Source organism: Argiope bruennichi, chromosome 7 (assembly GCF_947563725.1).
Source record: "Argiope bruennichi chromosome 7, qqArgBrue1.1, whole genome shotgun sequence".
Taxonomy (NCBI): Eukaryota; Metazoa; Arthropoda; class Arachnida; order Araneae; family Araneidae; genus Argiope; species Argiope bruennichi.
Window position 1 is genome coordinate 85,037,931 of NC_079157.1, and position 25,025 is coordinate 85,062,955.

General features: G+C 29.3%; 1 protein-coding gene across 1 annotated transcript; it reads left to right on the forward strand.

The window, feature by feature from the left end:
• The first annotated feature begins 478 nt into the window (after window positions 1–478).
• LOC129975900 (adhesive plaque matrix protein 2-like) lies at window positions 479–24,377 on the forward strand. The gene is made up of 17 exons (XM_056089179.1): window positions 479–765; window positions 3,874–3,978; window positions 4,075–4,197; window positions 6,288–6,395; window positions 6,478–6,585; window positions 7,007–7,117; window positions 7,737–7,844; window positions 7,954–8,061; window positions 9,632–9,739; window positions 11,763–11,870; window positions 11,977–12,084; window positions 14,247–14,453; window positions 15,756–15,998; window positions 17,298–17,364; window positions 17,534–17,589; window positions 21,226–21,322; window positions 24,125–24,377. Exons 1-17 carry the CDS (start codon window positions 633–635, stop codon window positions 24,141–24,143), a joined length of 1,917 nt encoding a protein of 638 aa, XP_055945154.1. The 5' UTR covers window positions 479–632; the 3' UTR covers window positions 24,144–24,377.
• Window positions 24,378–25,025: the final 648 nt, after the last annotated feature.

Here is a 25,025-nt window from a genome sequence, read left to right on the forward strand (position 1 = left end):
GACATGCAATTGTACTAAAATTCGAAAATTCAATGGGAAAATAGATGAAAATTGGATTACCATTGGTTTGGTGTGGTTTGATTATATTAACGTCCCGTTTGAAGCAACACTAGGGCTACTTTATTGGATTACGAAATCCAGTCTTTACGAATAGGAAATAATTCATAATAAATAAAAGCTGTAAAAAAAATCAAACGCTGTAGGTTTTTTATATTATCTGCAAAATTATGAAATAAATACAGAAAATGTACTGATGAAAGTTTTAGAATGTTTCATCAATCATATTTCATTACAAAATTATCACCATCTCACAATTTTCGAAATGGCACGTTTTCTTATCTAAATCTTGTTGTGAGTAAATGCACCTGGTGTTTTCTCAGTTTCTTTTTTGTTATTTTCGATTTCTTCATTTGAACTTCTTTTACTTCACGCTGTAAATGAAAATGCAATATTATAGATAATAATTATTCGATAACGTCAAAAATAATTTTTCTTATCATTTTCGTTGAAGAGAAAGCGTTTTTCGATACAAATCTGCTGCAACTGTCAGCAGCCTAGATTTCCACAAGAAATTAAACTAATTCTTATTTTTTAAATATGCATGTTTAATTATTTTAAAATAGCGTAGAAAAATGATGAAAAAGGAGATTTTGATTTTTATTGTTTTTATTTTGTTAGTAGAATGTGAAAGTGTAATTAATTTTAATGATACTAAAGACGAAAAAAATTTGGATTTACTATCGGAATTGATAAAAGAAATAACAGGCAAGTAAAATGTTATAAAAATTTATATAGTTTATATATTTTTTTATATATATTAATCTTTAATTATAAAAAACTCAGTTTAATTTAAGTAATCTTAAATGTTTTAAAAACAAAAATTTCAGTTTTATGCAAAGAAGACTATTTTCTAGTTAATTATCTGTGTAAATTAATGTTTCAATTTGAAACATTTTATTTTGAAATGTATTAAGAGTTATGATATAATGAATTTTAGATTATTTGTTTTTATAAGATCTGGATCTTTACTTTTGTAAACATGTTATATTCAATAATTTTATGCTTAAAATTTTAATTTTTTTCTTGGACATGAAGTAAAGAAAAGTCTTGGAAGTTGATCAAATTTCATATTATTTTATATTTTTTCTGCATTTCATTCTTGCTTTCTATAATTTATATGTATTTTATGAATGGATCGCATCAATACCTTCAATATACTTTGCCTTTCAGTCTTACTTGCTAAACTTTTTAAAACTGATTCTTTCTTTTGTAGAAAATTTAATTTATTAATATACAGTCGTAGATTATTCAATCTCCTTTCTTTTAAATAGTAAGTAACTAAGAATTAAAATTAAGAAGTAATCGAAGTAGTTTTTATAAATTCAAAAGTTTTCTTTCATTATTCAGCCTTTTTTTTAATTTTCGTGGCTGTAAAATAATATATATATTGAATTAGAATTAGAAATTAGAAAAACAATTATCTAATCAAATATAATTCCTTTCCGATTGTGTCTTCAGTTAGTTGCACACGAAATTATACACTTTGAAAATATTTTTATTGATGACATGCTTAGGGTTCTTCTTAATATGCTGAATACCGGGGTTACACTCGGCCAGTTATAAGACGGCTTGTAGGTAGCGCACGCGTAGAAAGGCTGAAAATGGTATTCGGTCCATGACAAGTAATTTTCCCGATGATACAACAACATGCCGCTGTATTTTTTTTCTTACAGCGCATGCGTTTGTAAATTTGGCGGTTTTTTTGGCGAGAAAAATTCATTTATCGTAGATTAATTCCGACAGTTTTTGCTCTTGTTCTTTCTGATGAGTGGTTGTAAGTTTCTTAAAATTTTATTTGCCTTTTTTTTTCCTATAGTTTTCCAAATTTAGGTATGTTGACCTTTTTTTTTATTTTACCTTGCTTATTTGTATGAATATCCATCATTTTAATACGATACACAGTAAAAAAGAAAATTTCAAAGATCCGAAAACGTCACTTTTTAATGAAGAATGGAATGCCTGTATCTGTCTTATGAAAATGTGGTAAACATAAATCAGTCCCTTTCTACGCATGTGCTGCCGACTGGCCCTTTTATAACTGGCCGAATGTGAACCCGGCAATAAATTCTTTACAATATTGACAAGTAGTACTGCACCAAAAACTTAAGTTGCCAATTTCACATAGCAAAATTTGTGCATTATTGTCTTCGAAGTTTCTTAACAGACTTTTTGCTAGGTATTTTAATTGATATTCATTTGTCTGAACACAACAACTTTAAGCTGAAGATGGACATTCTGTTACATGTAAAAAAAAAAAGAAATTTTAATAAAAGTATCGGATACTTTTTTGATTAGGTTAGATGAAATATATCCTTCGCATATTAGTGATATGGACCAATGAGGAAATTAGCGTAAAATGTTTAGGAAAATATAAGGAGTTATAAACATTTTTATGTACTGAATTAATCATTGTTATTGAATGATGACTGTCCACTGCACTAGCACATAAGTGTGTTTTTATTAATTTTGGAATCAAAACAATGGGCAACATTTTTATTAAAGACTAGTTGCATTAACAGTAAGGCATATAGGTAAAATTCCGTATTTTAATCTAATTGCAAAATCTAGTCTAATTAAAAAATAAAAAAGAAACTTAATTAGATATAATTTTTGAGAAACACTTTTATCTGTGTGTTTATTTAATTTTTATTTTTACTCTTTTCTTTGTTATCTTGAGATTATTTGCTTCAGAGTTTGCAGCAATTATTAAAATAAAAATTAATTCATTTTTAATTAAAATTAAATTTCTTGAAATAATTTTTTTAATTTTTTTTATTTTTCAACAATAATAAATTTTTAGTATATTTATTTTTAATAATATCATAATTATTGTCAAAATTAGAGGAATTGCTTTGAATTATGAATAAATATATTATATTTAATTTTTTTATTAGATGGCGAGATAGACTGAATATTTAATTTGAACGACAGAGAATGTTAGATAATTTTCTATATACTGATAAATATTAAAATAACATAAAAATCGGAAATTCAAAAATGCAAAGCTAACAAAATTTCAGTTTTATACCATATTGTGAAATGCAATAAAAATACTAATTCAATACAGTCCAACATTATAAATATGAAGCGCTAAAAGTGAATGTTCTTTTGAAAAGATGATAAAAAACTAAATGTTTTAAAAAAATAAATCTGAAAATTATAAATTAGGAATATATTCAGATTGGTTTGGTTTGATTTATTGGCGCAAGAGCCATATGTGGCTATACTGCGCCAATCAAATGGTAAAAGTATAAAAGATAAAAAAACCACTCATTTATTAAATTATAAACACAGATGTGTAAAGATAATACTGCGTAAGTAAGACGTAAAAAATGATTTTAGCAACTTCAAATTTAAAACAATAATTCATAAAAATTTGATGCAATTATATAATGTATATATAATGAATATATTCAGAAGTATAAGGAATCTCAAACGATAAATTTTTCGAGATCACGTCCGCTGTGTATCGGACACACACACACACACTCGAAGATCAATGCTTTTTTTTCTCCGATAACCATTTGACCATCTTAGAAATAAAATATAGAAATTTCAGATTATAGTACTTTGATTTTACTTTTCTCTAGTTTAATAATGAATATCATCAAACGATATCTTACTTTTAGAAATGTAAATTGTTAGTTATAATTTTAAACTAACTCATTAACTCATTTAATTATTTTTTCAGAAAATCTGTAATATAAACTTTGAGTGGAATAAAGAATAAAATTTTGAATTAATATTCTTCATCATTTTTCGAATTATTAAACATAACGAAAAAGATTTTTAAATCTTTCTATGCTTCTTTAGATCCCTGTCCTGAGCTGTGCCAGAATGGTGGAGTATGCGTGGCAACAGAAAACGATGTTATGTGCATTTGCACCCCTCCATATTTCGGAAAAACTTGCAGTGAAGGTGAATATCTATGTAATAAAAAAAAAGTTATAAAATAAAACGATGTTCTTTTCTAAACCGTTTCGTAATATTTTAATAGTGCAATGTATTATTTAGATCCTTGTACAAGAAATCCTTGCCACAATGGCGGGAAGTGCCAAATTGAGCGGGATGGGTTCGTAAGTCTCCTTACAGAGTCTTTTTGTAAGTCTCCTTACAGAGGTGAAAATTGCACACTAGGTAAGAAATTTTTTAAATTTTTTTAAATTTTTATAATATTTTATTCTATCCTCTATAACCTTGATAAAAAAATCGATTTTTAGCTTTCTGAACTATTTGATATTGTAACTTGTAAAATCAAGATATTGTTTTTAAATTCTATTCTATTTTGTTCTATCCTCTATAACCTTGATAAGAAAAAAATCCATTTTTAGCTTTCTGAACTATTTGACATTGTAACTTGTAAAATCAAGATATTGTTTTTAAATTTTATTATATTTTGTTCCATCCTCTATAACCTTGATACAAAAATCGATTTTTAGCTTTCTGAAATATTTGATATTGTAACTTGTAAAATCGAGATATTGTTTTTAAATTTTATTATATTTTGTTCTATACTCTATAACCTTGATACAAAAATAGATTTTTAGATTTCTGAACTATTTGATATTGTAACTTGTAAAATCGAGATATTGTTTCTAAATTTTATAATATTTTGTTCCCTCCTCTATAACCTTGATAAAAAAAATCGATTTTTAGCTTTCTGAACTATTTGATATTGTAACTTGTAAAATCAAGATATTGTTTTTAAATTCTATTCTATTTTGTTCTATCCTCTATAACCTTGATAAGAAAAAAATCCATTTTTAGCTTTCTGAACTATTTGACATTGTAACTTGTAAAATCAAGATATTGTTTTTAAATTTTATTATATTTTGTTCCATCCTCTATAACCTTGATACAAAAATCGATTTTTAGCTTTCTGAAATATTTGATATTGTAACTTGTAAAATCGAGATATTGTTTTTAAATTTTATTATATTTTGTTCTATACTCTATAACCTTGATACAAAAATAGATTTTTAGATTTCTGAACTATTCGATATTGTAACTTGTAAAATCGAGATATTGTTTCTAAATTTTATAATATTTTGTTCCATCCTCTATAACCTTGATAAAAAGATCGATTTTTAGCTTTCTGAACTATTTGATATTGTAACTTGTAAAATCGAGATATTGTTTTTAAATTTTATTATATTTTGTTCTATACTCTATAACCTTGATACAAAAATAGATTTTTAGATTTCTGAACTATCTGATATTGTAACTTGTAAAATCGAGATATTGTTTCTAAATTTTATAATATTTTGTTCCATCCTCTATAACCTTGATAAAAAAAATCGATTTTTAGCTTTCTGAACTATTTGATATTGTAACTTGTAAAATCGAGAAATTGTTTTTAAATTTTAAAATATTTTGTTCTATCCTCTATAACCTTGACAAAACAAATTACTTTTTAGCTTTCTGAAGTATTTGGTATTGTAACTTGTAAAATCAAGTTTTATGGCTTTTATGTGTAATTCATTTTCATTGGATCACAAAGAATTTCATAAACAGTTTGTGTAAATATGTAATAATTCCATGAAATTGTAGAGCATTAAGTTGGAAAAATCTTTGATTAAAAAAAAATTGTAGCAGAAAAAATGATGAATTGTGATATATAATTATCAACATCTCATTTGATACTAAATAATTGAAATTTTAATTATAAATATTTGATTAGTTATAAACATTTTAAAATTTCCTATAAATATTGAATTATTAAAAAGTCTCACTATTACTCAAGTAAATAGCTAATTTATTTTTTAAATGCCATAAAATTATCATATCTGGATCAGTGGTGGACATATGTAATATTTATAATAATGAATTTACAATATGTAGAAATAAAAAAAAAATTGTTTTTAACTGCCCTTAATTGTATAAAAATATAAAATTAATTTTATATCGTAAACACATGATTCAAACAAAACTGTTAAAGAGTGAAGCTTTGAAAATAATCTTATAAATTAATTAATCCAAAGTAAACAAAAAAAAAATAACCAAAAAACTTCCAAATAACCAAAATAAACCGAAATAACCAAAAAATTTCAAAATTCTGATTTAAAATATATTATTAATATGAATAAAATCTAAGTTGTATCAGTCCTTCAAGCTTTTACAATCTTGTTCTGATATCCATATATTTTTAAAAAAATTATTTTCTTCTATTTGCCTCATAATCATAAAAATAGGAACGAAGTAATTTATTTATTTTTTTTCCTTTTTAGATCCTTGTCTGCCAAATCCTTGTGAAAATGATGGTAAATGCAAAATTAGCGGCAATGGTTTCAACTGTACTTGTAAGAATCCATATTATGGGGACACTTGTGAATTTGGTAAGTTGGCGATGATAGCCATATAAATTAAGCTAACAAGCTCTTCAAAATGAATAATGTCATTTTTATCTGATCAATCTAGGTCCTTGTGAACCAAACCCTTGCAAGAATGGAGGTGAATGCGAACAGGATGGAGAAAGTTTTAACTGTTCTTGTGAAAGCCCTTTTACTGGACGTACTTGCGAAAAAAGTAAGTAAATGAATTATTTCGGGACACTACAAAATTGTTTTTACTGGTGAAAGTGGGAGTAAAATAATTAAATGAATGCGTTCAGGACACTAATTTGCATAAAATATCAATTTTTTGCATTATTGCCGTGCTCTAGTTTCACAAATATTTATAAATAAATATCTCACCATTTTATTCCACCTAATTTCTTAAGTACATTAAAAATTTTGTTACAATTATTAATTTAAAATTTACCATGAAGCTTAGTAAATTAATGTACATTAAATATCAAAGTTTCCTTCTGATTGATTCGTTGTACTCGTTTAAAACTTATAGAATGCTCATTTAAATTGTTTGTGATATTCTACATATTCATTAAAGTTAATCACCTAGTTTTAATAAAAACCGATTTAAGAAAAAAAAATTATCCTTTTTTTAATAGGTCCTTGTTCACTGAATCCTTGCCAAAATGATGGCAAATGCTCCCTTACAAATGACCTTGACTTCAAATGCACGTGTAACGAGCCTTTTTCAGGAAAAACATGTGAGAAAGGTAATAAAAGCAGAATTATTTAGCCTACTTTAGGTTATAAAAATCATAATTCATTCAGTTAACAAAATTAGTTTATAATGTAAAATATTATTGATTCTTAAGAATTAATTCATTATTATTTACACTTAACATTAATTCATTCGTAGATTGATTTATAATTATTGTAATTGACATTTATTTAGTTGTTCATTAATGGATTACTTCATAACTATTAATACATTTCTTTAATTCAACAATGTACTCATTCATTAATTCATAATTAATATTAATTGATTTTTTATAGATTTCTAAGAATAATTAATGAAATTATTTGTGTTTAAAAGATGAATTTAAAGACAAGGAAAAAATGTTTAGGTCATCTATATTGAACATTTAAAATATATAATTCAGTAAACTTTAGAGGTTAATTCACAATAAAATTATTCATTAAGACTTTATTTATATGTATATTATCTTTTATAAGTCACTCATTTAAGTACTTTTTTAATTCTTTATAAAATGTAAGTTGCAAAGCAGGCAAAGTAGGACTAGCAATTATTATTACATTTTTAAATCAGATAATTGAATAAACTAATAAATTTAATAATTCAAATGTATATCATAATTTTTCTGAACTCAGGGCCTTGCACGCCAAATCCCTGCAAAAATGGTGGTCACTGCAAAGCCTCTGGGAACGGTACGAAATGCCTTTGCCCCAATGCTTTCTTCGGAGAATATTGTGAACAAGGTAAATTAACAACATAATTTCTTGTTTAATTTAGAATTCATTTCAATTGAAAAACTAATAGTTCTTCACTTTCAAAATGTTTTTTATAAAATATCTTTTACATTTGCAGACTTATGTTCAAAAATGCCTTGTAAAAATAATGGTACATGCATAATAGAGGGGAGTGATTTCAAATGTGAATGTAAAAGTCCTTTCATTGGGAAAATATGCGAGAAAGGTAAGTTAGAACTGAAATAATTGAAAAATAAATTTCTCCTTTTTGTTATAGTTCATTCAATGATGGTATTTTATTCAAAACAGTCGTGCGGATTACAAATAACTACAATTTCCTTGTAAATAATATCAAGAACAAAATATTTGAACACAATAGAAAGCGCCTTGAAATTTTATTTGTGTAAACAATAATTTCCCTTGATTGCATGGCTAACAAAAAAGCAACAACCTATTTCACTAGGATATCATACTTTCTTTATGTGTATAGTTCGTCAATGGATTCTGAGACCACCACATTTCGACGACACCATCTCATTAAGGGGTGAGACGCGGAACGATGAGTCCATTTCCGGTTTTCCCTTTGACCTTGGATTTCGCCTATTATATATTAGTAAATGTAAACATCTCCTCCTTTCATCTTTCCTTTCACCCCTATTTTGATGAATTAAACCCATCTTAACGCATGCGCAAAAACGCGGAGGGTTTTACAATCCGTTGCTGAACTATATCCAAAGTTCTTGCACTGTTGCATATAATAGGAGGTTTATGATGAAATGAAACCAAAAACCAAGAAATTTCAGAAGAGTTAGATAGTAATAGAGAGCTACTCAATTACTGATGAACGTGACTCAATGTCTCCAATATCTAGTGTGAATTGTTCACACCAGAAATACTAAAGTGCCATCAGGTTATTTATGTTATTCAGTTCAGAATTCATCAGGTTAATTACACCAAGTGACTTCAGGATATTTATTCGTAAGGTAGTATATCCTACGAATAAATTACCTGATGTCACTTGAAGTAATTATTATTATGCAAATAAACAAATCTTTCTTTAGTGCATGCAACATCGTTAAGAGAGAGCGATATGTTAATGATACGAAAACAGATTATCTCAAAGCATTCTATATGAATTTTCTTTCAACCAAATTCTATTAAAAATTGAAATAAAAATTTAAGTCTTTTTGAGAATTACTAGAATTAAAAATGGAAGGGCATTGAATAATCTTTAAAATATAATGCCATTTTTATTTATGGGTTGATTTCATTCTAATTCCATTCATTCTTTTATTCATTTATTTTTTTATTTTATTTTCGAAGATTTATTACTTTACTGGCTTATTTGGAATAAAAATTTGTTTTATTTCAATTGATTAATTAATTAATTAATTCTGAAATTATAAAAAAAAAACTTTATATTCTTATCGAAATCTTAAGACATTTTGCAGAAATCCATCAAGTAAAGAAATGAGTGGAAAACTTTTTTACCACATTCCATTTTTAGATTATAAAACTGGTACCAATATTTAGCCTAGTTTATATAAAATTGGGCTTAAAATCCATTCAAGGTATTTAATTACATGGTTATATGAAATATGTAAACTGCATATATAGATTCATACATTACATATATAAATTCTAAAACTGACATTAAAGTCACAAATAGTGAGATTTCTTAAAAATATTAAAAACTTATTATATTCATCGCATTTATGATGCTTAGGGTTATATTCTAAAACTGCCACAATCGCATAATCATAAATACAAAATTTAATCTTAAGACTTTCTTTCAGATCTTTGCTCATCAAATCCTTGCAAAAATGATGGAATTTGTAAACTGGATGGAAGCAATTTCAAATGTGAATGCAAACCACCGTACAGCGGCAAAGAATGCGAGAATGGTAAATGAGAGTAACAAAAATGACTAATCTATTGAAGTTGATTCGAAAGTCGAAAGAAGTTATGAAAATTAACCCTTTCTAAGGCCGTGGGAAGTATGCTTCCCACCAAATATATAAATCTTTGTATGAAATTATGTAGGTTGGCATAAGTTCTGACAAATTTTTTTAGAAAGGCAGAAACATAGATGCTTCAGTTCTTTATCTCACACAAAATGATGTGCCTTGGTTTGTTACTTCATTATTAATTAACAAAATAAATTAATTAATCAAATTAAATTTATCTAATATGCTAAATGAATCCCTTTTCTTATTCTAAATTCAAACCTAAAAATATTTTAACATAATATGACTAGAAAGAAACGGCCCTTTAAAGGGGTAATTAAAATTATTTGTTGTAAATGAAGATAGAAATATGCCATTTTCAAGGAAAAAATAGAAATTGACTTATTTTTTTCTTTCATAAAATCAAAATTTACCATAGGCATAGATCACATTTTAAATCACAAAATAGTTCCCAGTTGATGGATCAATTTATACTTATGATAAAACGATTAATTCAGAGCAGGTCTGTCGGTTTATTTTTGAACCTGGTGTTCTTCATAGAGTTGGGAGACGAGGAATCAAACATTTTATAGCAATAAGAATAATTTTTTGGTGTTCTATCAAAATAGGTAGGAGCTTCATTATTAGAAAACATATTTCCAGGTTTGAAAAAAAATTCAGATCACATTTATGTCCCTTTTAAGGTAATGGTAACATCTACCTCCAGTCCTTTAAGACCTAGGAAAGGCGTCTCAATAAAGGGAAAGAAAAACCGACGGAAAATTGAATTTTCGCTTCCATAGAGGATATAGAAAAGATGATGTGGTTAGGTTCGTTACAAAGCTAATGATGGTGATATATGCCGATTTCAGGACTGTGTCACGGAGTTCTTGAACTCAATGTTTTTAACCTCTGGACTAAACAAGTAGGAGGGATATTAACATAGCATTGAGGATATATACCTCCCCATTGTTGTTCGTAGGCCGACGATGCGACAATGTTTGAACCAGTCATGGTCATTTTGCAACTTACCATACAACTTTTGTATCTATTAGAGAATAACTGATCTTTCAGGTTAAACGGATAGCTTCGTGGCAGGTCAAAGTGATTTCGTGTCAATATTTATTTGTTTGCGAATGAATAATTTTTAACGTTGATTCAGACTTTTGAAAATCCTGTTTTTCAAAGTATTCTATGTTTAATCCCCCGTTTGTCGTTATTAGCGACTATATATAAAAATAAGTCCAGCCAATAAGTCTAGGAAAACAGTATAGTTTTTTTCATTAACCATCAAATTACCGCCACCTTAGAAGTAGCAAAATATAATCAATTTTTATTTAGTAGAGTAGAAACTGAATCATGGTATGCGTCTATTAAATATTGCAATTAAAGATTGATTAATACTGAAGTTTTTTTTTTTAAAGAAAAGATAATATTTCAATTTTTATGCAGTATAGTTAAAGAAAACAGTGGCCGGCATCCTGGCATAGGGGTAGCGCGTCTTACTCGTGATCTGGGCGTCCTGGGTTCGAGTCCCGGTTAGAGCATGGTTGTTCTGTGTTCTATCTGTGAGGTGTGTGAATGTGCCCTTCTGTAAAAAGGGGTTGTGTAAACGAATGTGTGAGAGCCTCATCTTCATATGAGCTAGAAGTCATACTTCTGCCCTTATGTGATCAGGAGTCATTACCCTCAGAAGCTACTGCAACTCCTTTCCGTGGTAAGGCGGACACGACATCATCATCATCAAAGAAAACGGTATAGTTTTTTCGCCAACCGTTAAAATGATCGCCAAATGAACGCCATCTTAGAAGTAGTAAAAAATTAAATTTTGCTTATAAGATAAATTATTTAATATAATAGAAAATGAAATTCTTGTGGATTAGAGGTATCATAGTATGTGTCATTTAAATGTTTTTAAAGAAAAATTAAATACATTACTGGAGTTTCTTTATAAAAAGACACTCTTTCAATTCTTATTTAGGACCTTGTTCTTCAAATCCATGCCTAAATAATGGAGGATGCAAGGTAGAGGGCAATACTTTCAGGTGCAAATGTGTCCCCCCGTTTGCAGGAAAACACTGTGAATCAGGTAAACGAAAAATATTGAATGTCATTCTTAAATTTGCTTTGAATTTTAAGTAAGTTTTAGATATTCGAGTTGCAAAATATAAAAATATTAATTATTTTTATCTTAGGGCCATGTTCATCAAATCCTTGTTTCAATAATGGAAAATGTAGAGTGACTGGTTTGAATTTCAAATGTGAATGTCAACCACCTTACCAGGGAAAACAATGCGAAATGAGTAAGCTTCTATGGAAAAGATTTATATTGTAATGCTGTATACTTTTCTTAAAATACAAGTGTAAATTGGTATAGATATAAATTTCCCGACTGTAGTATTTTTCACTATGCAAGTGTTTCACTATAAAAATGATAAATTTTTAATGGAAAGTTAAGTTTGAAGTTCGATGTTAATAAGCGAAACTTTTATAAAATCAATGAATGGCAAAATTCAAAATTAACTTGCTTTTTAAAAAATCTTATATGGTAAATTAATTTTATTGAAAATTAATTTGTTATATAAAAATCATAGATAACATATGCCAATATTTTAAAATTTGATAATTTTCTGCCGGTATAGGTTGCGAATCATAGTGAACTGTAAAAAAGTTGTTTTAATTTTTTTCAGTAGAATTCATTCATAAATAAAAAAAAATATTAAATAGATTTTTAAACCGCTTAATAGTCTCGAGAATTTAAAATAAAATGTATCAACTGTTTTTTAGTAAACGTTTTGAGTGTGACTGGTACTTTCAATTTCCATGGAGCTAAACTCTAAAAGTTCGGAAAGACTTTTGATTTGAAAACACTGATAGTCGATCGCAGAGTCAGAAAAGAAGTAGTTAATTATAGGAAACGCAATGGGATGCTCTTCCGTTAGCCGGGCGCAAGAGAAAAATTGCCAAATAATGTAGAATTCTGCCAAATTTTTTACGCCAATTTCGCGTTTGGTTCACAATTCATTAGCCGGGCGCAAGCGAAAAATCACCAAATAATGTAAAATTCCGGCAAATTTCTTACGCCAAATTCCCGTTTGGTTCACAATTGGCGATATTTCCGCCCGGCTAACGGAAAAGTACCCTCAATGGCGCACAGAACGTTAAAAATATATCTGCTATTTTATTTATTTTTAAATAAATTTAAAAAATGCTACGACAAAGATTATTAAATTGTCCAAAAATTGTTTTTGAAGGGAATAAATACCACGGCATCGATGTTTAAACTGACAAAAACAATGAAAAACGTTTGAAAGGGATGCTACCAAAAAAATGAGTAGCGGCAGCCAATTCAATTATTTGTAAAACAAATGCTACCAACGGGATAAACAAATGGCGCAAATTAATTCATGACTTTAGAAATAATGCATCAATATGACATGACCAAAAGATAATTCTGTATTTTCGACAGAAAAGCATAATAGATATCGCATGGAAGACACAATAATCTTTAAAAGGCTACTTACATATTGTTGCCGTTGTTTCTAATGGCACTTGTCATAGACAAACCCACTGACTTCTAAAGTCAGTGAATATATCCAAGGATGCGTCTCTTGTTTTTCAGAAGCGTCATATAGGGCCAAGAGTACGACTTACCTATACACACGGCACAGCCCTTTTCACGGGGCGGACTTCATTCATGCATTTCATTCACTCATCCACAGATCGTAATTTAGACCTGAATCAGAGAACGATCACACCTGATCCAGTACCCCCATTAGTATTACTCTCGACATGGAGGACTTTGTGACCACGACAGATTTATACATGCGCCAGCCATCACACACATGGAAGGTCTTCGGCCGACGGGATTCGAAATCGCCACCCAAGGGACGCAAATCCAATGTCCTACCAACCAGGCTATTCCGGCCCTTTTTATATTAGATATGCATGTAGTGAATGCTGCAAACCAGGCATTCGTTTTTTTATTTAATTATTTTATGTCTAAGATCACTTCCGGTCATTTACATCAGAATATAGGAAAATCCTAGTTTCTCCTTCAAAAATTAGAATAATTTTTTACACCCTCTGAAATTCTGCAATGATAGCTTCGCATAAAGGGTTGATATTCGAAAAAGCACCTTATTTAGCGAATAATTACTGATATATGCCTTGGCATTTTTTCAGATTTTTCAGAATATCTTCTTGTCCCCAAATTCATTTGCAAGAATGTATCTAACAAGCAAAACATGCTCTTCAGGTTTTCAATGGATCACACTTTAAGATAGGGAGTGAAATTTAACTGTGACATACAGGCGTCTTGGATGCTTGTTGTAGTTTCGTTAAATGAGCGTTTAGGGCCTTTCAGTACTGATAGTGTTAAACATACAATGACGTAGCTAAATAAAACTTCTTTCATGTTTCAGGTGGTAATGATACATCACTGATGATGCTTTTAATATTTCAGGGAACAACACTGAACCTGACATTTCAACGACTACCACCACCGATTCTACGATAATCAGGAACATCACATATCAAAATATCACAGAATTAACTCACAGTTATAACTGGACATCTTCCGAATCGACTATCTTTACATCAGATGAAAATGCTACAACGGCAACTGAGAGAAATTCAACTAATGGCTTGATGTCGACTACTCTCGAAGAAGGTAAATTAAAATCTTTTCCAGGAGTTGTGTTGCAATAAGAACCAACAAGAAAGTCCAGTAGTGAAATTTCCTATATAAATACAAAAAAAGATGTTTTGTATTGTTCCTCTTTGTGGTAAAAGAGTTCCCTTGTAATCAACAACTTTATTCAGATAATAAGCGTACAGTCAAAATATGGATTGTAGTCAGTCCTTACAAGCAGAGGGATATTTCACTTTTACTAAGTCAACAAGTTTCACTGGGACGCATTTGAGGATGGGAAACTTCCGGCATGGTGGTTGGTTCTCGCCACCCGGTGGGGTATAGAATTGGTGCGGATCGACTACCCCATACCGATGGCGGATACATTCCAGCAAAACAGTGAGCACAATTAGCGACATTAAAGCCTATTTGCACTCAAATAGTTGAACTTGCAAATACACAATCCTTTAACAGAGAGCAAATAGGTAATTAAAAACAGCTCAGCAACAACAGCGCTAAGCAAAAAACAATTGAAATGTCCACTCTTTATAGCTACATTTCAAAAAGTGAATTCAATTTGCTCGTGCTAGTACGTCCACTTATATATATTCCATAGCAAGTTCTCAGATTTTCTGGAAGGATCTACGAATTTCATATTCTAATAATGATATCACCATAATTCTTGTATTTTCTATAACTTTTACTTTTGTTTCAAAATTAAAGAATCCGTCGCCAAGCAACCAAACGTTCACCAAGGTCAGTAATTATGCATTTAATCTCTATTAATATATATGTAATTTTCTTTTCCTTACTATAAGATTAATTACATAGGGAAACGATATTTCCTTTTAGTACACTTCCTATTATAGAAAATAAAAACAATTTAGATTTATGTCTGTTTTACATTGTGGATGTAATGTATATTGTAATTAAATTTGTAATATCTAAAACTAATAATCAAATGTGTTTTAGATATTCTAAATGATATTATAAAGTTTTAAATCTGATATTTGAATTTGATTAGAGAAAAGTATCTTAGGCGCTTTTTTATTACAATTTCATATATAAAAAATATTATTTATGATTGACAGAAGAGTTTTCCTTTGCTTACAGTTAAATAATCATGGAATTTCAGGCAGCTAAAAAAGTCACGTTATTTATTTAAAAAAAAGATTAAAATCGCGCAAATTCGTAATCGATTAAATTCGCAAAAAGATTAAAAACGATTTTGTGAATTTCTCTGCCTCTCTGCACCACTGATTTTGACCTGTACTATTTTACATTCTAGATTTAAAATTCAACTATTGTAACTTCTTTGCCCCCCCCCCTTTTTTTTTATAGGATTCTGTGAAACTGACAATGATTGCCTGAATGGAGGAATATGCAGAAAAACGACTGAGGGTGAATATTCCTGCATATGTAAGCCGAATTTCGGAGGGAGCAGATGTGAAGTGAACTTACCATGTGTGGGTCTTCACCAGAGTTGTCGGATGATCAATGCTGTATGCGTGCTTATCGATAATCATGCGATATGCGTGTGTCCAAATGGAACGCTATATCACAAAAGATCAGGTTTATGTGAAGGTTAGTTACGACTGATGCGAAAATAACTCTTTTTTTTTCCTTCTTTTTTTTTTTTTAACAGAAAAGAAGTGACAATGATTCAGATATCTATGAATGACTGCTATCATTATAACAGAGCTTAAAATATCCTATTTCCAATTATACAGAGCTCTTCAAACGAAAAAAAAAAACGATTATCCGTGCTGCAGCGATTTTTTTAAATGATGATTAGATACGATAGATCTGTCCATAAGATGTCAATTTTGCTCTCATTTCCTTGTTTATAATTCATTGCATGAAAGAGAAATCATGCACATGTCGTAACATTTAATATCACGCAAATTCATCAATTGACATATGGATTCCATTAATACCTTTTATCGATTAAATTGGCATAGTATATATGGAATCTATTTAAAAAAATCATTGGTCGATATTGTTTGCTTTGCCGGGTCTATTTTAATCAAATGCATCCAGCCACTAAACATTTTATGCCATACTTCTGATTATTATTAACCCTTTCGCCGTCCTCTTCTATCCGCGAAAATTTCCTCCCATTGTTTTAAGTCGCATAAGTAAAAACAAAAATAAAAACTCAAATAAATGAACAATTACAAAGCGTTTTAAACGTTTAAATTTTTTTAAATGTTGAAGAACGCTTAAAGCTTATTACGGCAGCCCTGCAGAAGTTTCACTTGAACGTGTTAGATGCATTACGGACGACGAAGAAGTTAAATCACAGAGAGAAAACTGACCTGACAAAGTTAAAAAATATCCTCTATGCGTAAAGTTGTTTCTTGAAAGAAAGTGGAAAATAATACCGAAGTGGAAGATTGATTTATAACAAAAAATGTCTTATTTGAAATCAATCTCGCTTTAGAAATAATAACATTCTGTTTTTAAAGAAACTCTAGGGCTATTATGGGACGGGCCTCATAATTTTGAAACGCAATCAGATGAAGAGGATGATACCTGAAATTGCATCCCCATCCTTAACACATTAGCGGGAGGACATTCAGCCGCGTCGGGCTTAATGTGCATTAGACCTGCTCAATAGTCGTCCCAATGAGACAATCATTTGCCATTGTGCCTTTTAGGTCACGTGATATTCCTCAGGTAGGCGTCGCCTTCCATTGCGCGCAGTAGTTGGTCTCGCGTGAACGTTGCTTTATAGATTATCTTGAAACATACGCAGAAATACTTTGGTATATTGTTATTTTTGTAAGAATGTTTCTTGTTCAATAATGCATAGATAAATGTAAATTATTATGATTTTTTCTGTAATGGACATTTTGTACTGATCTCAGTATCTTTTCTCAGATATTTGTGACGCTCGGAAATGCTTGCATGGTAAATGCGAAGTAATAGGAAGAACGTACAAGTGCAAGTGAGTGCGTCTGAATTATTAGTTGTAAATTATTCATATCTATCCTTTCAGTGAATGATCATATCTTTGTTCATTCAGTGACACGCTTGTTAACAATAGCTTCGCCTCTCAATTCCAATAAAATTTCCATTGTATGATTTTGATATCATAAAATATTCTTCTTTTATAGTTGCGATGAGGGGTACACAGGAAGTCATTGCGATGAAGAGGAAAGAAGACATCATGGTAAGTTAGCTAAATATTATTATGATTATTATTTAATTTTAGCTTACTGGTACACTGGACGCGTGGCCCACCTGAAGATTCTCCGGTCGTTGGAATGCCGCTTAACAAGGATAAGGACAAGCGTTTGAGAAAATCTTCGCAAAATTCTCATATTTTTCCAAATGTGCATTCCACAACAAAATAACAGAAACCATTTTTAACCTTTTAAATAGTTGGCAAATACTGTTAATATACTGTCTGAATAATGATATCAAGATACTGCTAATTTTTTTTAGAATCATATATTTCTGTTTTTTAAGATTTTCTGGAGCCGTAAGTATGTGCTTGATACATTCCTTGATACATTACCTATACATTCCTTTAAATAAGGATAAAGTGTTCCGAATTCTCTAAAGATGCATTATTTATTCACATTCTTCCAAATCTTTGAATCTCTCGTGTCCTGATATAATTTGGACTATTAGTGGAGAGTATTTCTTATTATTTTATTTCTGGGTTAGAAATGAAGTTAAGTTTCTCTTCCTTCTTTAGAAATGGACCATACACCATTGTAGTTTTATTTCTCCTCTTAATTATTGTTTTAACCCTCTCAATTCCAGCCAGGCGGTTTGAGAATTTACCCTATAACTTCCAAGTAGGTCAGTTTCGGGAGCCTTCTAGTCTTTTTAGGGGAGATGGGTATTAAAAGTGGCTACTCTATTAAACACTCCAGGAGGTCCTCGTTAACTTCAACAATCGAGGCTTTTCCACAGTAGTTCCCCCTGTGCCTTAGGGCGGTAGGGGTTGAGGAGGGATTCACTAAATAGATTGTTGGCGTATATTTTGTATTTTGAAAGAGTTTTAGTTTCTTTTTTCATGTGTTGTTACCTCAAAATTGGAAAGATTTTATGGCCATTTATAAAATTTTTTTCCTCTGAAGTGTTCTCTTATAGATGAATGATATATAAAGATACCGACAAGTTGTTTATTTTCCCATAAGCACCAGAAGCTCTTTTCAGTATTAAGACTATTGTAATGATATAAAGACAAACTATTGCATTGCCACTGCGGCCTATTCACATCGCAGTTTTCCCACAAAATATGTAGCGACTCTTGTTACTGTAAATGGAAGTCGTTTTACACTCCAAGTGTCTTGTTCTATTATCAAAGGAATGTCCAAATTTCTGAGGCCGAGTACAAACTACCGCTTTCAAAATAGCATCAAAAGACCAAAAAAAGATTGGGAGTATTCTTTATCGTCCCTTTCACACAGTGAGATAATTTATATAAATACTGAATTCATTTTTCAAATGCCATTCTGAAAATATTCTCTTCAGTTGTGAATTTCTACTCGTTATTTTAAGTACTATGAATCGGGTTTTTGGATTATCAGAGTAATTTTTGTATTGACACGCTTATTATTTCTTCATTATGAGTAAAAGAAATCGTGAACACACTGAAAAAGAAATTATAGCAATTTTACTTGCTTCTGATGAAAGTGACAGTAATTTATCATCGAAGATGATGGTTGGCCGAAAAATTATACTTTAATTGATCACTCGTTTATTCGAAACAAAGAAGAAAGAGATGAAACTAACTAGGAGCAGATGAACGAGAGAGATAGAGATGAGGAGTCAAAACATGTTACATGATTTACTCATTATCAAAAATTTGCAAATGATTTCCTCATGTGTAAATTTGTGGAAATTTAATATGAAACTTTAGTTCAAAAATTTATCTTGTCTTAACTATAGAAAACTTGTTTTGTCTATAGAAAACTTGGCATAAGATTTTAAAATCAGATATTCATCTTGAAAAATTGCGCATCAATGTTTATTTTTAAAAAGTAATATTTATGATGAATGTAATAGTAAATGCGTTACATCTTCATATTTAGTTTATGAAGGATGTAATAGTGATGAATGTTTCAGTAAAATGTTCAGGCTGAAAACTGAAGGAATGCATTTTCGAAATATATTTCGCTGAGTAATTTTTTCCCCGAATTTTATTTCATTAATTTTTGTATTTCAGTATTAAATGAAGTTTTAAAAATATGTTATCTCATCTGTCGAATAGTTTCAATAGTTGAGATATATAACATTTGACGTAATATATCCCTTGGTTAGGCAAAAATTTTAAAAGTTATATTTTAAAAGATTATTAAAAATGAGTGGCAAAATAAAGATATTTTTGGAATGTATATTTACCCCACATTCTTTTTCGATTATTTGATGTAAAAGAAAGAATGCGTAAGATTTTGGAAACAAAATGTGAAAACTTCTTTAAAAATTTAATTAAAATTCTAAAAAATTTTTCTTAGTATTACTATCGAAAATACAAAATAATATTTTATATTTAAAAATTCAATGAAGATAACCGTTTATATTTTAAAAAAAAGAATGCTAAAGGCAATAAAAAAATAATCTTAGCTGAGTGTTGAAAGAACGTATTATTTTCGAAACGTCTTTTAAAAAGTACAATAACATTTTTTTTATTCAACGAATGTTTTTATTTCGGTTTTAGATAAAGATTTAAAACATTATCTCGTCTATCACTGAATTGCTTTGACATCTGTACTATGTAAAAAAATGTACTAATTGCATTGATATATGAACAATGTATGTACTATACTACTATGTAAAATAAAATTTTTACATGGTATATGACATATTATTTAATTTTGGCAAAAAAAAAAAAAAAAAATGTAAAAGCCTAATGAAAATTAGATGAAACATAAAGATGTTTTTGAAATTGCTAGTAAAGCCGGGTTTTATTTAAATGGTTTGGAAGACTAGCATAAAACTTTAAAAAAAACAAAAAAAAAACCTGTTTTTTAAATTATAGAATAAATTTCCAATTTTTTTGTAAAAAAAAAATACCCCACAAAGACGATGAGCGAAATGCTTCACACTAAAAAATATAAATACATTAGAATAAAACTCTTAGGCTGATAGAAAATGAATCTCGCTGTCGAAAACCGCAATTCAAGCTAGAGCGTCAACAGATTTATTATTTCGGAGTGCAAGGGGTAACTACCCCTCAGCTTGGAAGAGTCCATGTCTTTCAGCGAGACATTGAGAAAGTCTGGATATTAAAGGGAGTGCCGCTTGAAAAGTACTTGGTAAAAGTACTTAGAAAGTTAAGACATAATTTGAGTTTGGGACAATTTTATTGGTACTTTCTTCCTGTGCCGCCAACTTTGTACATTGATCCACCCTTTCGTTACCATATATTCAATATGGACAACTCGGGCGATTGTGAAGAAAATAGATGAAGGCATAGGAAATTCCGGAGCATTGAAAAACGAAATCGAAAAACGAACTTTGAAAGATGGTTATTTCCGGAAAAACTAAAAATTTTAAACAGACACAAATAGCATCCTTCTTTTAAAAATAAATAAATAAATAAAGTGCTATATTCTCTTTAGATAACTCTTAAAGGTTTCAAATAAGAAATATATACCAGAGGTGCATATATTATGTATTATATGAATTATTTTGTAATTGTTACGGAATCCCCATAGAGCTGCCCAATTATCTCGAACGGTGGGATGACTGATCGGGGAGATTTCATTGTATTCATTTTTACAAATTGTATTTTTCTATTTACTTAATATTATTCCTTCTTATACGAATTATTTATTCTATTCACTTTCAGAAAACTTTGTTCCTTGGTTCACTGTAATAGCTTCCATTAACCTATTTATATGTATACTTCTGATAGGGATGTTTTGTGTTGTTTGCCATATTAAAAGGTAAGTTATGAAATGAAGTATATCGCTATTAAAATGTTCACATTTTTTCTAAAATTCAAATTCACAGCTAAAATTTCTAAAATTCGAAGCTTACATAGAGTAAGACTAGGAAAAACTTGAATGAAAAAATAATTTAGAAAAAAAAAATATGTTAGAAATATTGAAAATTTTCATACAAATTTTTTTTTCAGGAGAAAAAAAATTGAGATGAGTTAAAGAAGTGCGTATGAAATATTTTACTACCATTTTCACTATTTTTAGTTGATTTATATACATTAGTTATATCGAGTAAAGCCTGTTCGCATGATTGTAAAAAAAAAAAAAAAATGGAAACTAGATTTTTAAGGAAGTCAATTTTTATGAAACTAAAATTTAGTTAATCGTCTTTATTATGAAATATTTTACAACTTAAGTAAAATAGAGTACAGAACTAGATCCTTTAATTCAAACAAAAATTGCTTTTTTACTGAGAATATTTCTTTGAGATACTTAAAATTTCAAAATTTCGAGTTGGATTGGTTTAATATCTAGCCATTTAACATTTAGTGTAAAAATTGAAAAGATAGATTCATTGCATTTTATATAAAATGAATTACCTCAGTTAGTTTCTTGCAAAATGAAATCAATCTATTTCATTGCAACGTGTTTATGCATTAATAAAATTTAAGACAATAGAAGATTTAATTTAAATTTGCGATAAATACGGTCAATTTTTCAGTCCTTCATAAACTATCTCAGTTTGAAATAATTATGTTTTTTCCAAAACGCCTGGTCATTTTAATATTTTTACAATATTCTAGTGATATTTTATATCAGAAAATATATATTCATCACTGCTTCAAATGAATCAATGAAAAATCAGTATAATTGTGTTAAACCAAGCATGTATAATTCATTCGCTTTTTAATGATTATTGCTTTGCAATCTGCTATAAAAAGACTTCAAGACTGTATATCTTCCTGAATTAGGATAACAATCTTAGCATAATTATAATCAAGATGATATAAAGACATTTACACTGTAAAGAAAACCATTAGTAATCTTTAACACATCCATCCATTTCCATCTTCATGATTCTTGCTTTATGTAAATCTTATTTAGTTATATAAGCTGCAAACCTGCAAGATTGTATATTATCATGAATTACTATGCTCCATTATAAGCAAGCTCAGCTCATAAGTGGCAAGCTTGCTTATAACTTTATCTCAGTTATAAGCAGAAGGACGTAAAGGGATTTACATGTAAAGGAAGCCACTGGCTCTCATTAGCTGATAGCATAGACAATCTTCGTTACCAGATGCCCAAAGGCTAAAATATTGATATTCTAATCGCTTGCTATAGCGTTAAAGAAACTTTTCAATTGCTTTGTAGGGAAAAATTTACAAAATTTAGAGTGTTCCCATTGCAATATAGATGTATTCTTTTGAGTTAATCATTTATAACCATTTCAAGCTGCTCAGCTCCGACAACATTACACCAAAAACTATCGTCAGCGTGTCAGAATTGGCACGGCATGGAATTTATGATTAGATATCCAACAGCCCCAATGACAGTTATTAATTTATCATTTGGAAATGTCGGCTGTGGTCCCATTGACGGAATGCGACTAGATAAGTTTGTGTATATGAACTGAAGTACGTAGAACTATCTTGAATACGAAATGAAGGAAAATGTACACTGAATGTTTGTGAAATATTCATAAAGGAGAACGGAATAGCTGGTATTTAGATTCTGCCAAAGCTGGAAGAATAGACTGAGTAGTTCAGCATTTAAATTACTGAAACTTCAGTTAGTTTAGTTATATTTATGTTTTGTTTTAAAGTATAGTGATATTTTGGAACGGAGATCATGAACCACAATCAGATGACGAAGACTACACCTGAGACGGCATTCCCTCTCAGACTCCTCATCTTACTAATGGGAGACATTTGGCCCAACGGATTTAATCATACAAGCATGCACGGCTATTCTTCGGTGGGAGTAGGTCTAGAACCATGTCTGGAAGTCATGACCTTATCTCTAGGTCAACGAAAGTCAACGAATTAGCTGGGCGTATAATGATTGTGAAAGACTGGCTTAAATGGATGGCCCATGAATACAGTGACGTGAATGTGAATAGTTATCTTCACAGTGATCGGTAAACAAACGTACATAAATTTAAACTTCGTATGTAAAAATGGAGTATGCCATTACATCATTGGAGTGATGCAGTCTCATGCAAATGACTAGTGTTACAACAGACACTGGTACATAAATTTCAACTTCGCGTATAAAAACATACACTAAACCATCATATTTTTGCTAAGCATCTGCCCATTTGTGTGTGAAAAAAAATTTCTGAAGCGAATACCAGCTTCTTTGTTATTCTCGCTATCTAACCATGATTGAAAATTATGTTTCAAATATATTTTTTGAAATTAAGTATGTTAATATATATGAGATTTCAAAATCTGTTTCAGAATTCTCCCATACTTTGTAAAAATGGAAGCTAATTAGATTAAATTAAACAAGATTAAAATTGACTTTTATTATTGTAACATTGAAACAAATGGTAGTTTGCCTCATTTCGAATTCATCTGAAGTCTCATTTGAATAAATATTTCAAATGAAAGGTAGTCAGAAGGGTACTTTAAGGAAATTGTAACCTTCCTTGTATGTGCCAAAGTTTCTTGAAGAATTTCTAAAATACTTAAAATGATTAATTAATTCATTCTCTTTTCACTACAGGATTAATAATTACTAATAGAAAATGAATAAAAAATTATTTATAATTTAAATGGCATTCATTTCTTATTATTTCAGATTCATAACCACAGCGTGAAAATTTTGACTATCCAGATTCCAAGTGAAGAAAGAAAAAAAGAATAAAAATATTAACAAAAGATTGTTGCTCCTTTCACACTGATGTTTATCTATTATCACTGATGTTTATCTATTATCTAAAATAAGAAGAGGAATTTCAAACTATAGAAATGTATGCAAATATGAATATATTGAACATATATATATATACAAAAAAATAAATAAAACTGACGGGAAAATATTTTACTGGTACTGTTTGAAGATGATTAAAATAAATGCGAACAAAAATTATTTAACATAATTAACCATGTATATCATTTCATTGATCTTTGGGCACAATTTTGATTTGCTTTTAGAAAATAAAACCATTAATTAAGATACAATTATTTTTATACTGTTTCATTGAGAAAAAGACATTTTTTATAAACGCATTAAACTTTAAATCAGGTCTAATATAAATTAAAAAAGCTTCTTTATTAGCAATCGAAATTTCAATTTTCGTTGTCAAAAACAGCCAAATTCCCTTAAATTTTTGGGCATATTTTGCCTATCTACAAGGCATTTGCGTTTAGAATTCCCATTTGAAATCACGTTCCTTTCCTGTTTTCCTTCTTTCTCCCCACTAAATTTGAACAATCCATTCTAAAACATTGAAAACCGACATCAGAAAAGAGATATACTTGGATAATTTTATCTGTCTTTCTAGAACATGCTAGAATTGCTCATGCTTTGCAATTACAACTTGCGAAAACAGCTGATCATATTTTTGCTTAATAACGACAACAATTAAATAGTATGCTTTTAAATTTCTAGAAAACAAAACTAAGAAAAATCTAAAAGTTATCAAACATTAAAGTTTTCCGTCTGATTGCATATAATTTCATAGTTTATCTGCTTACAA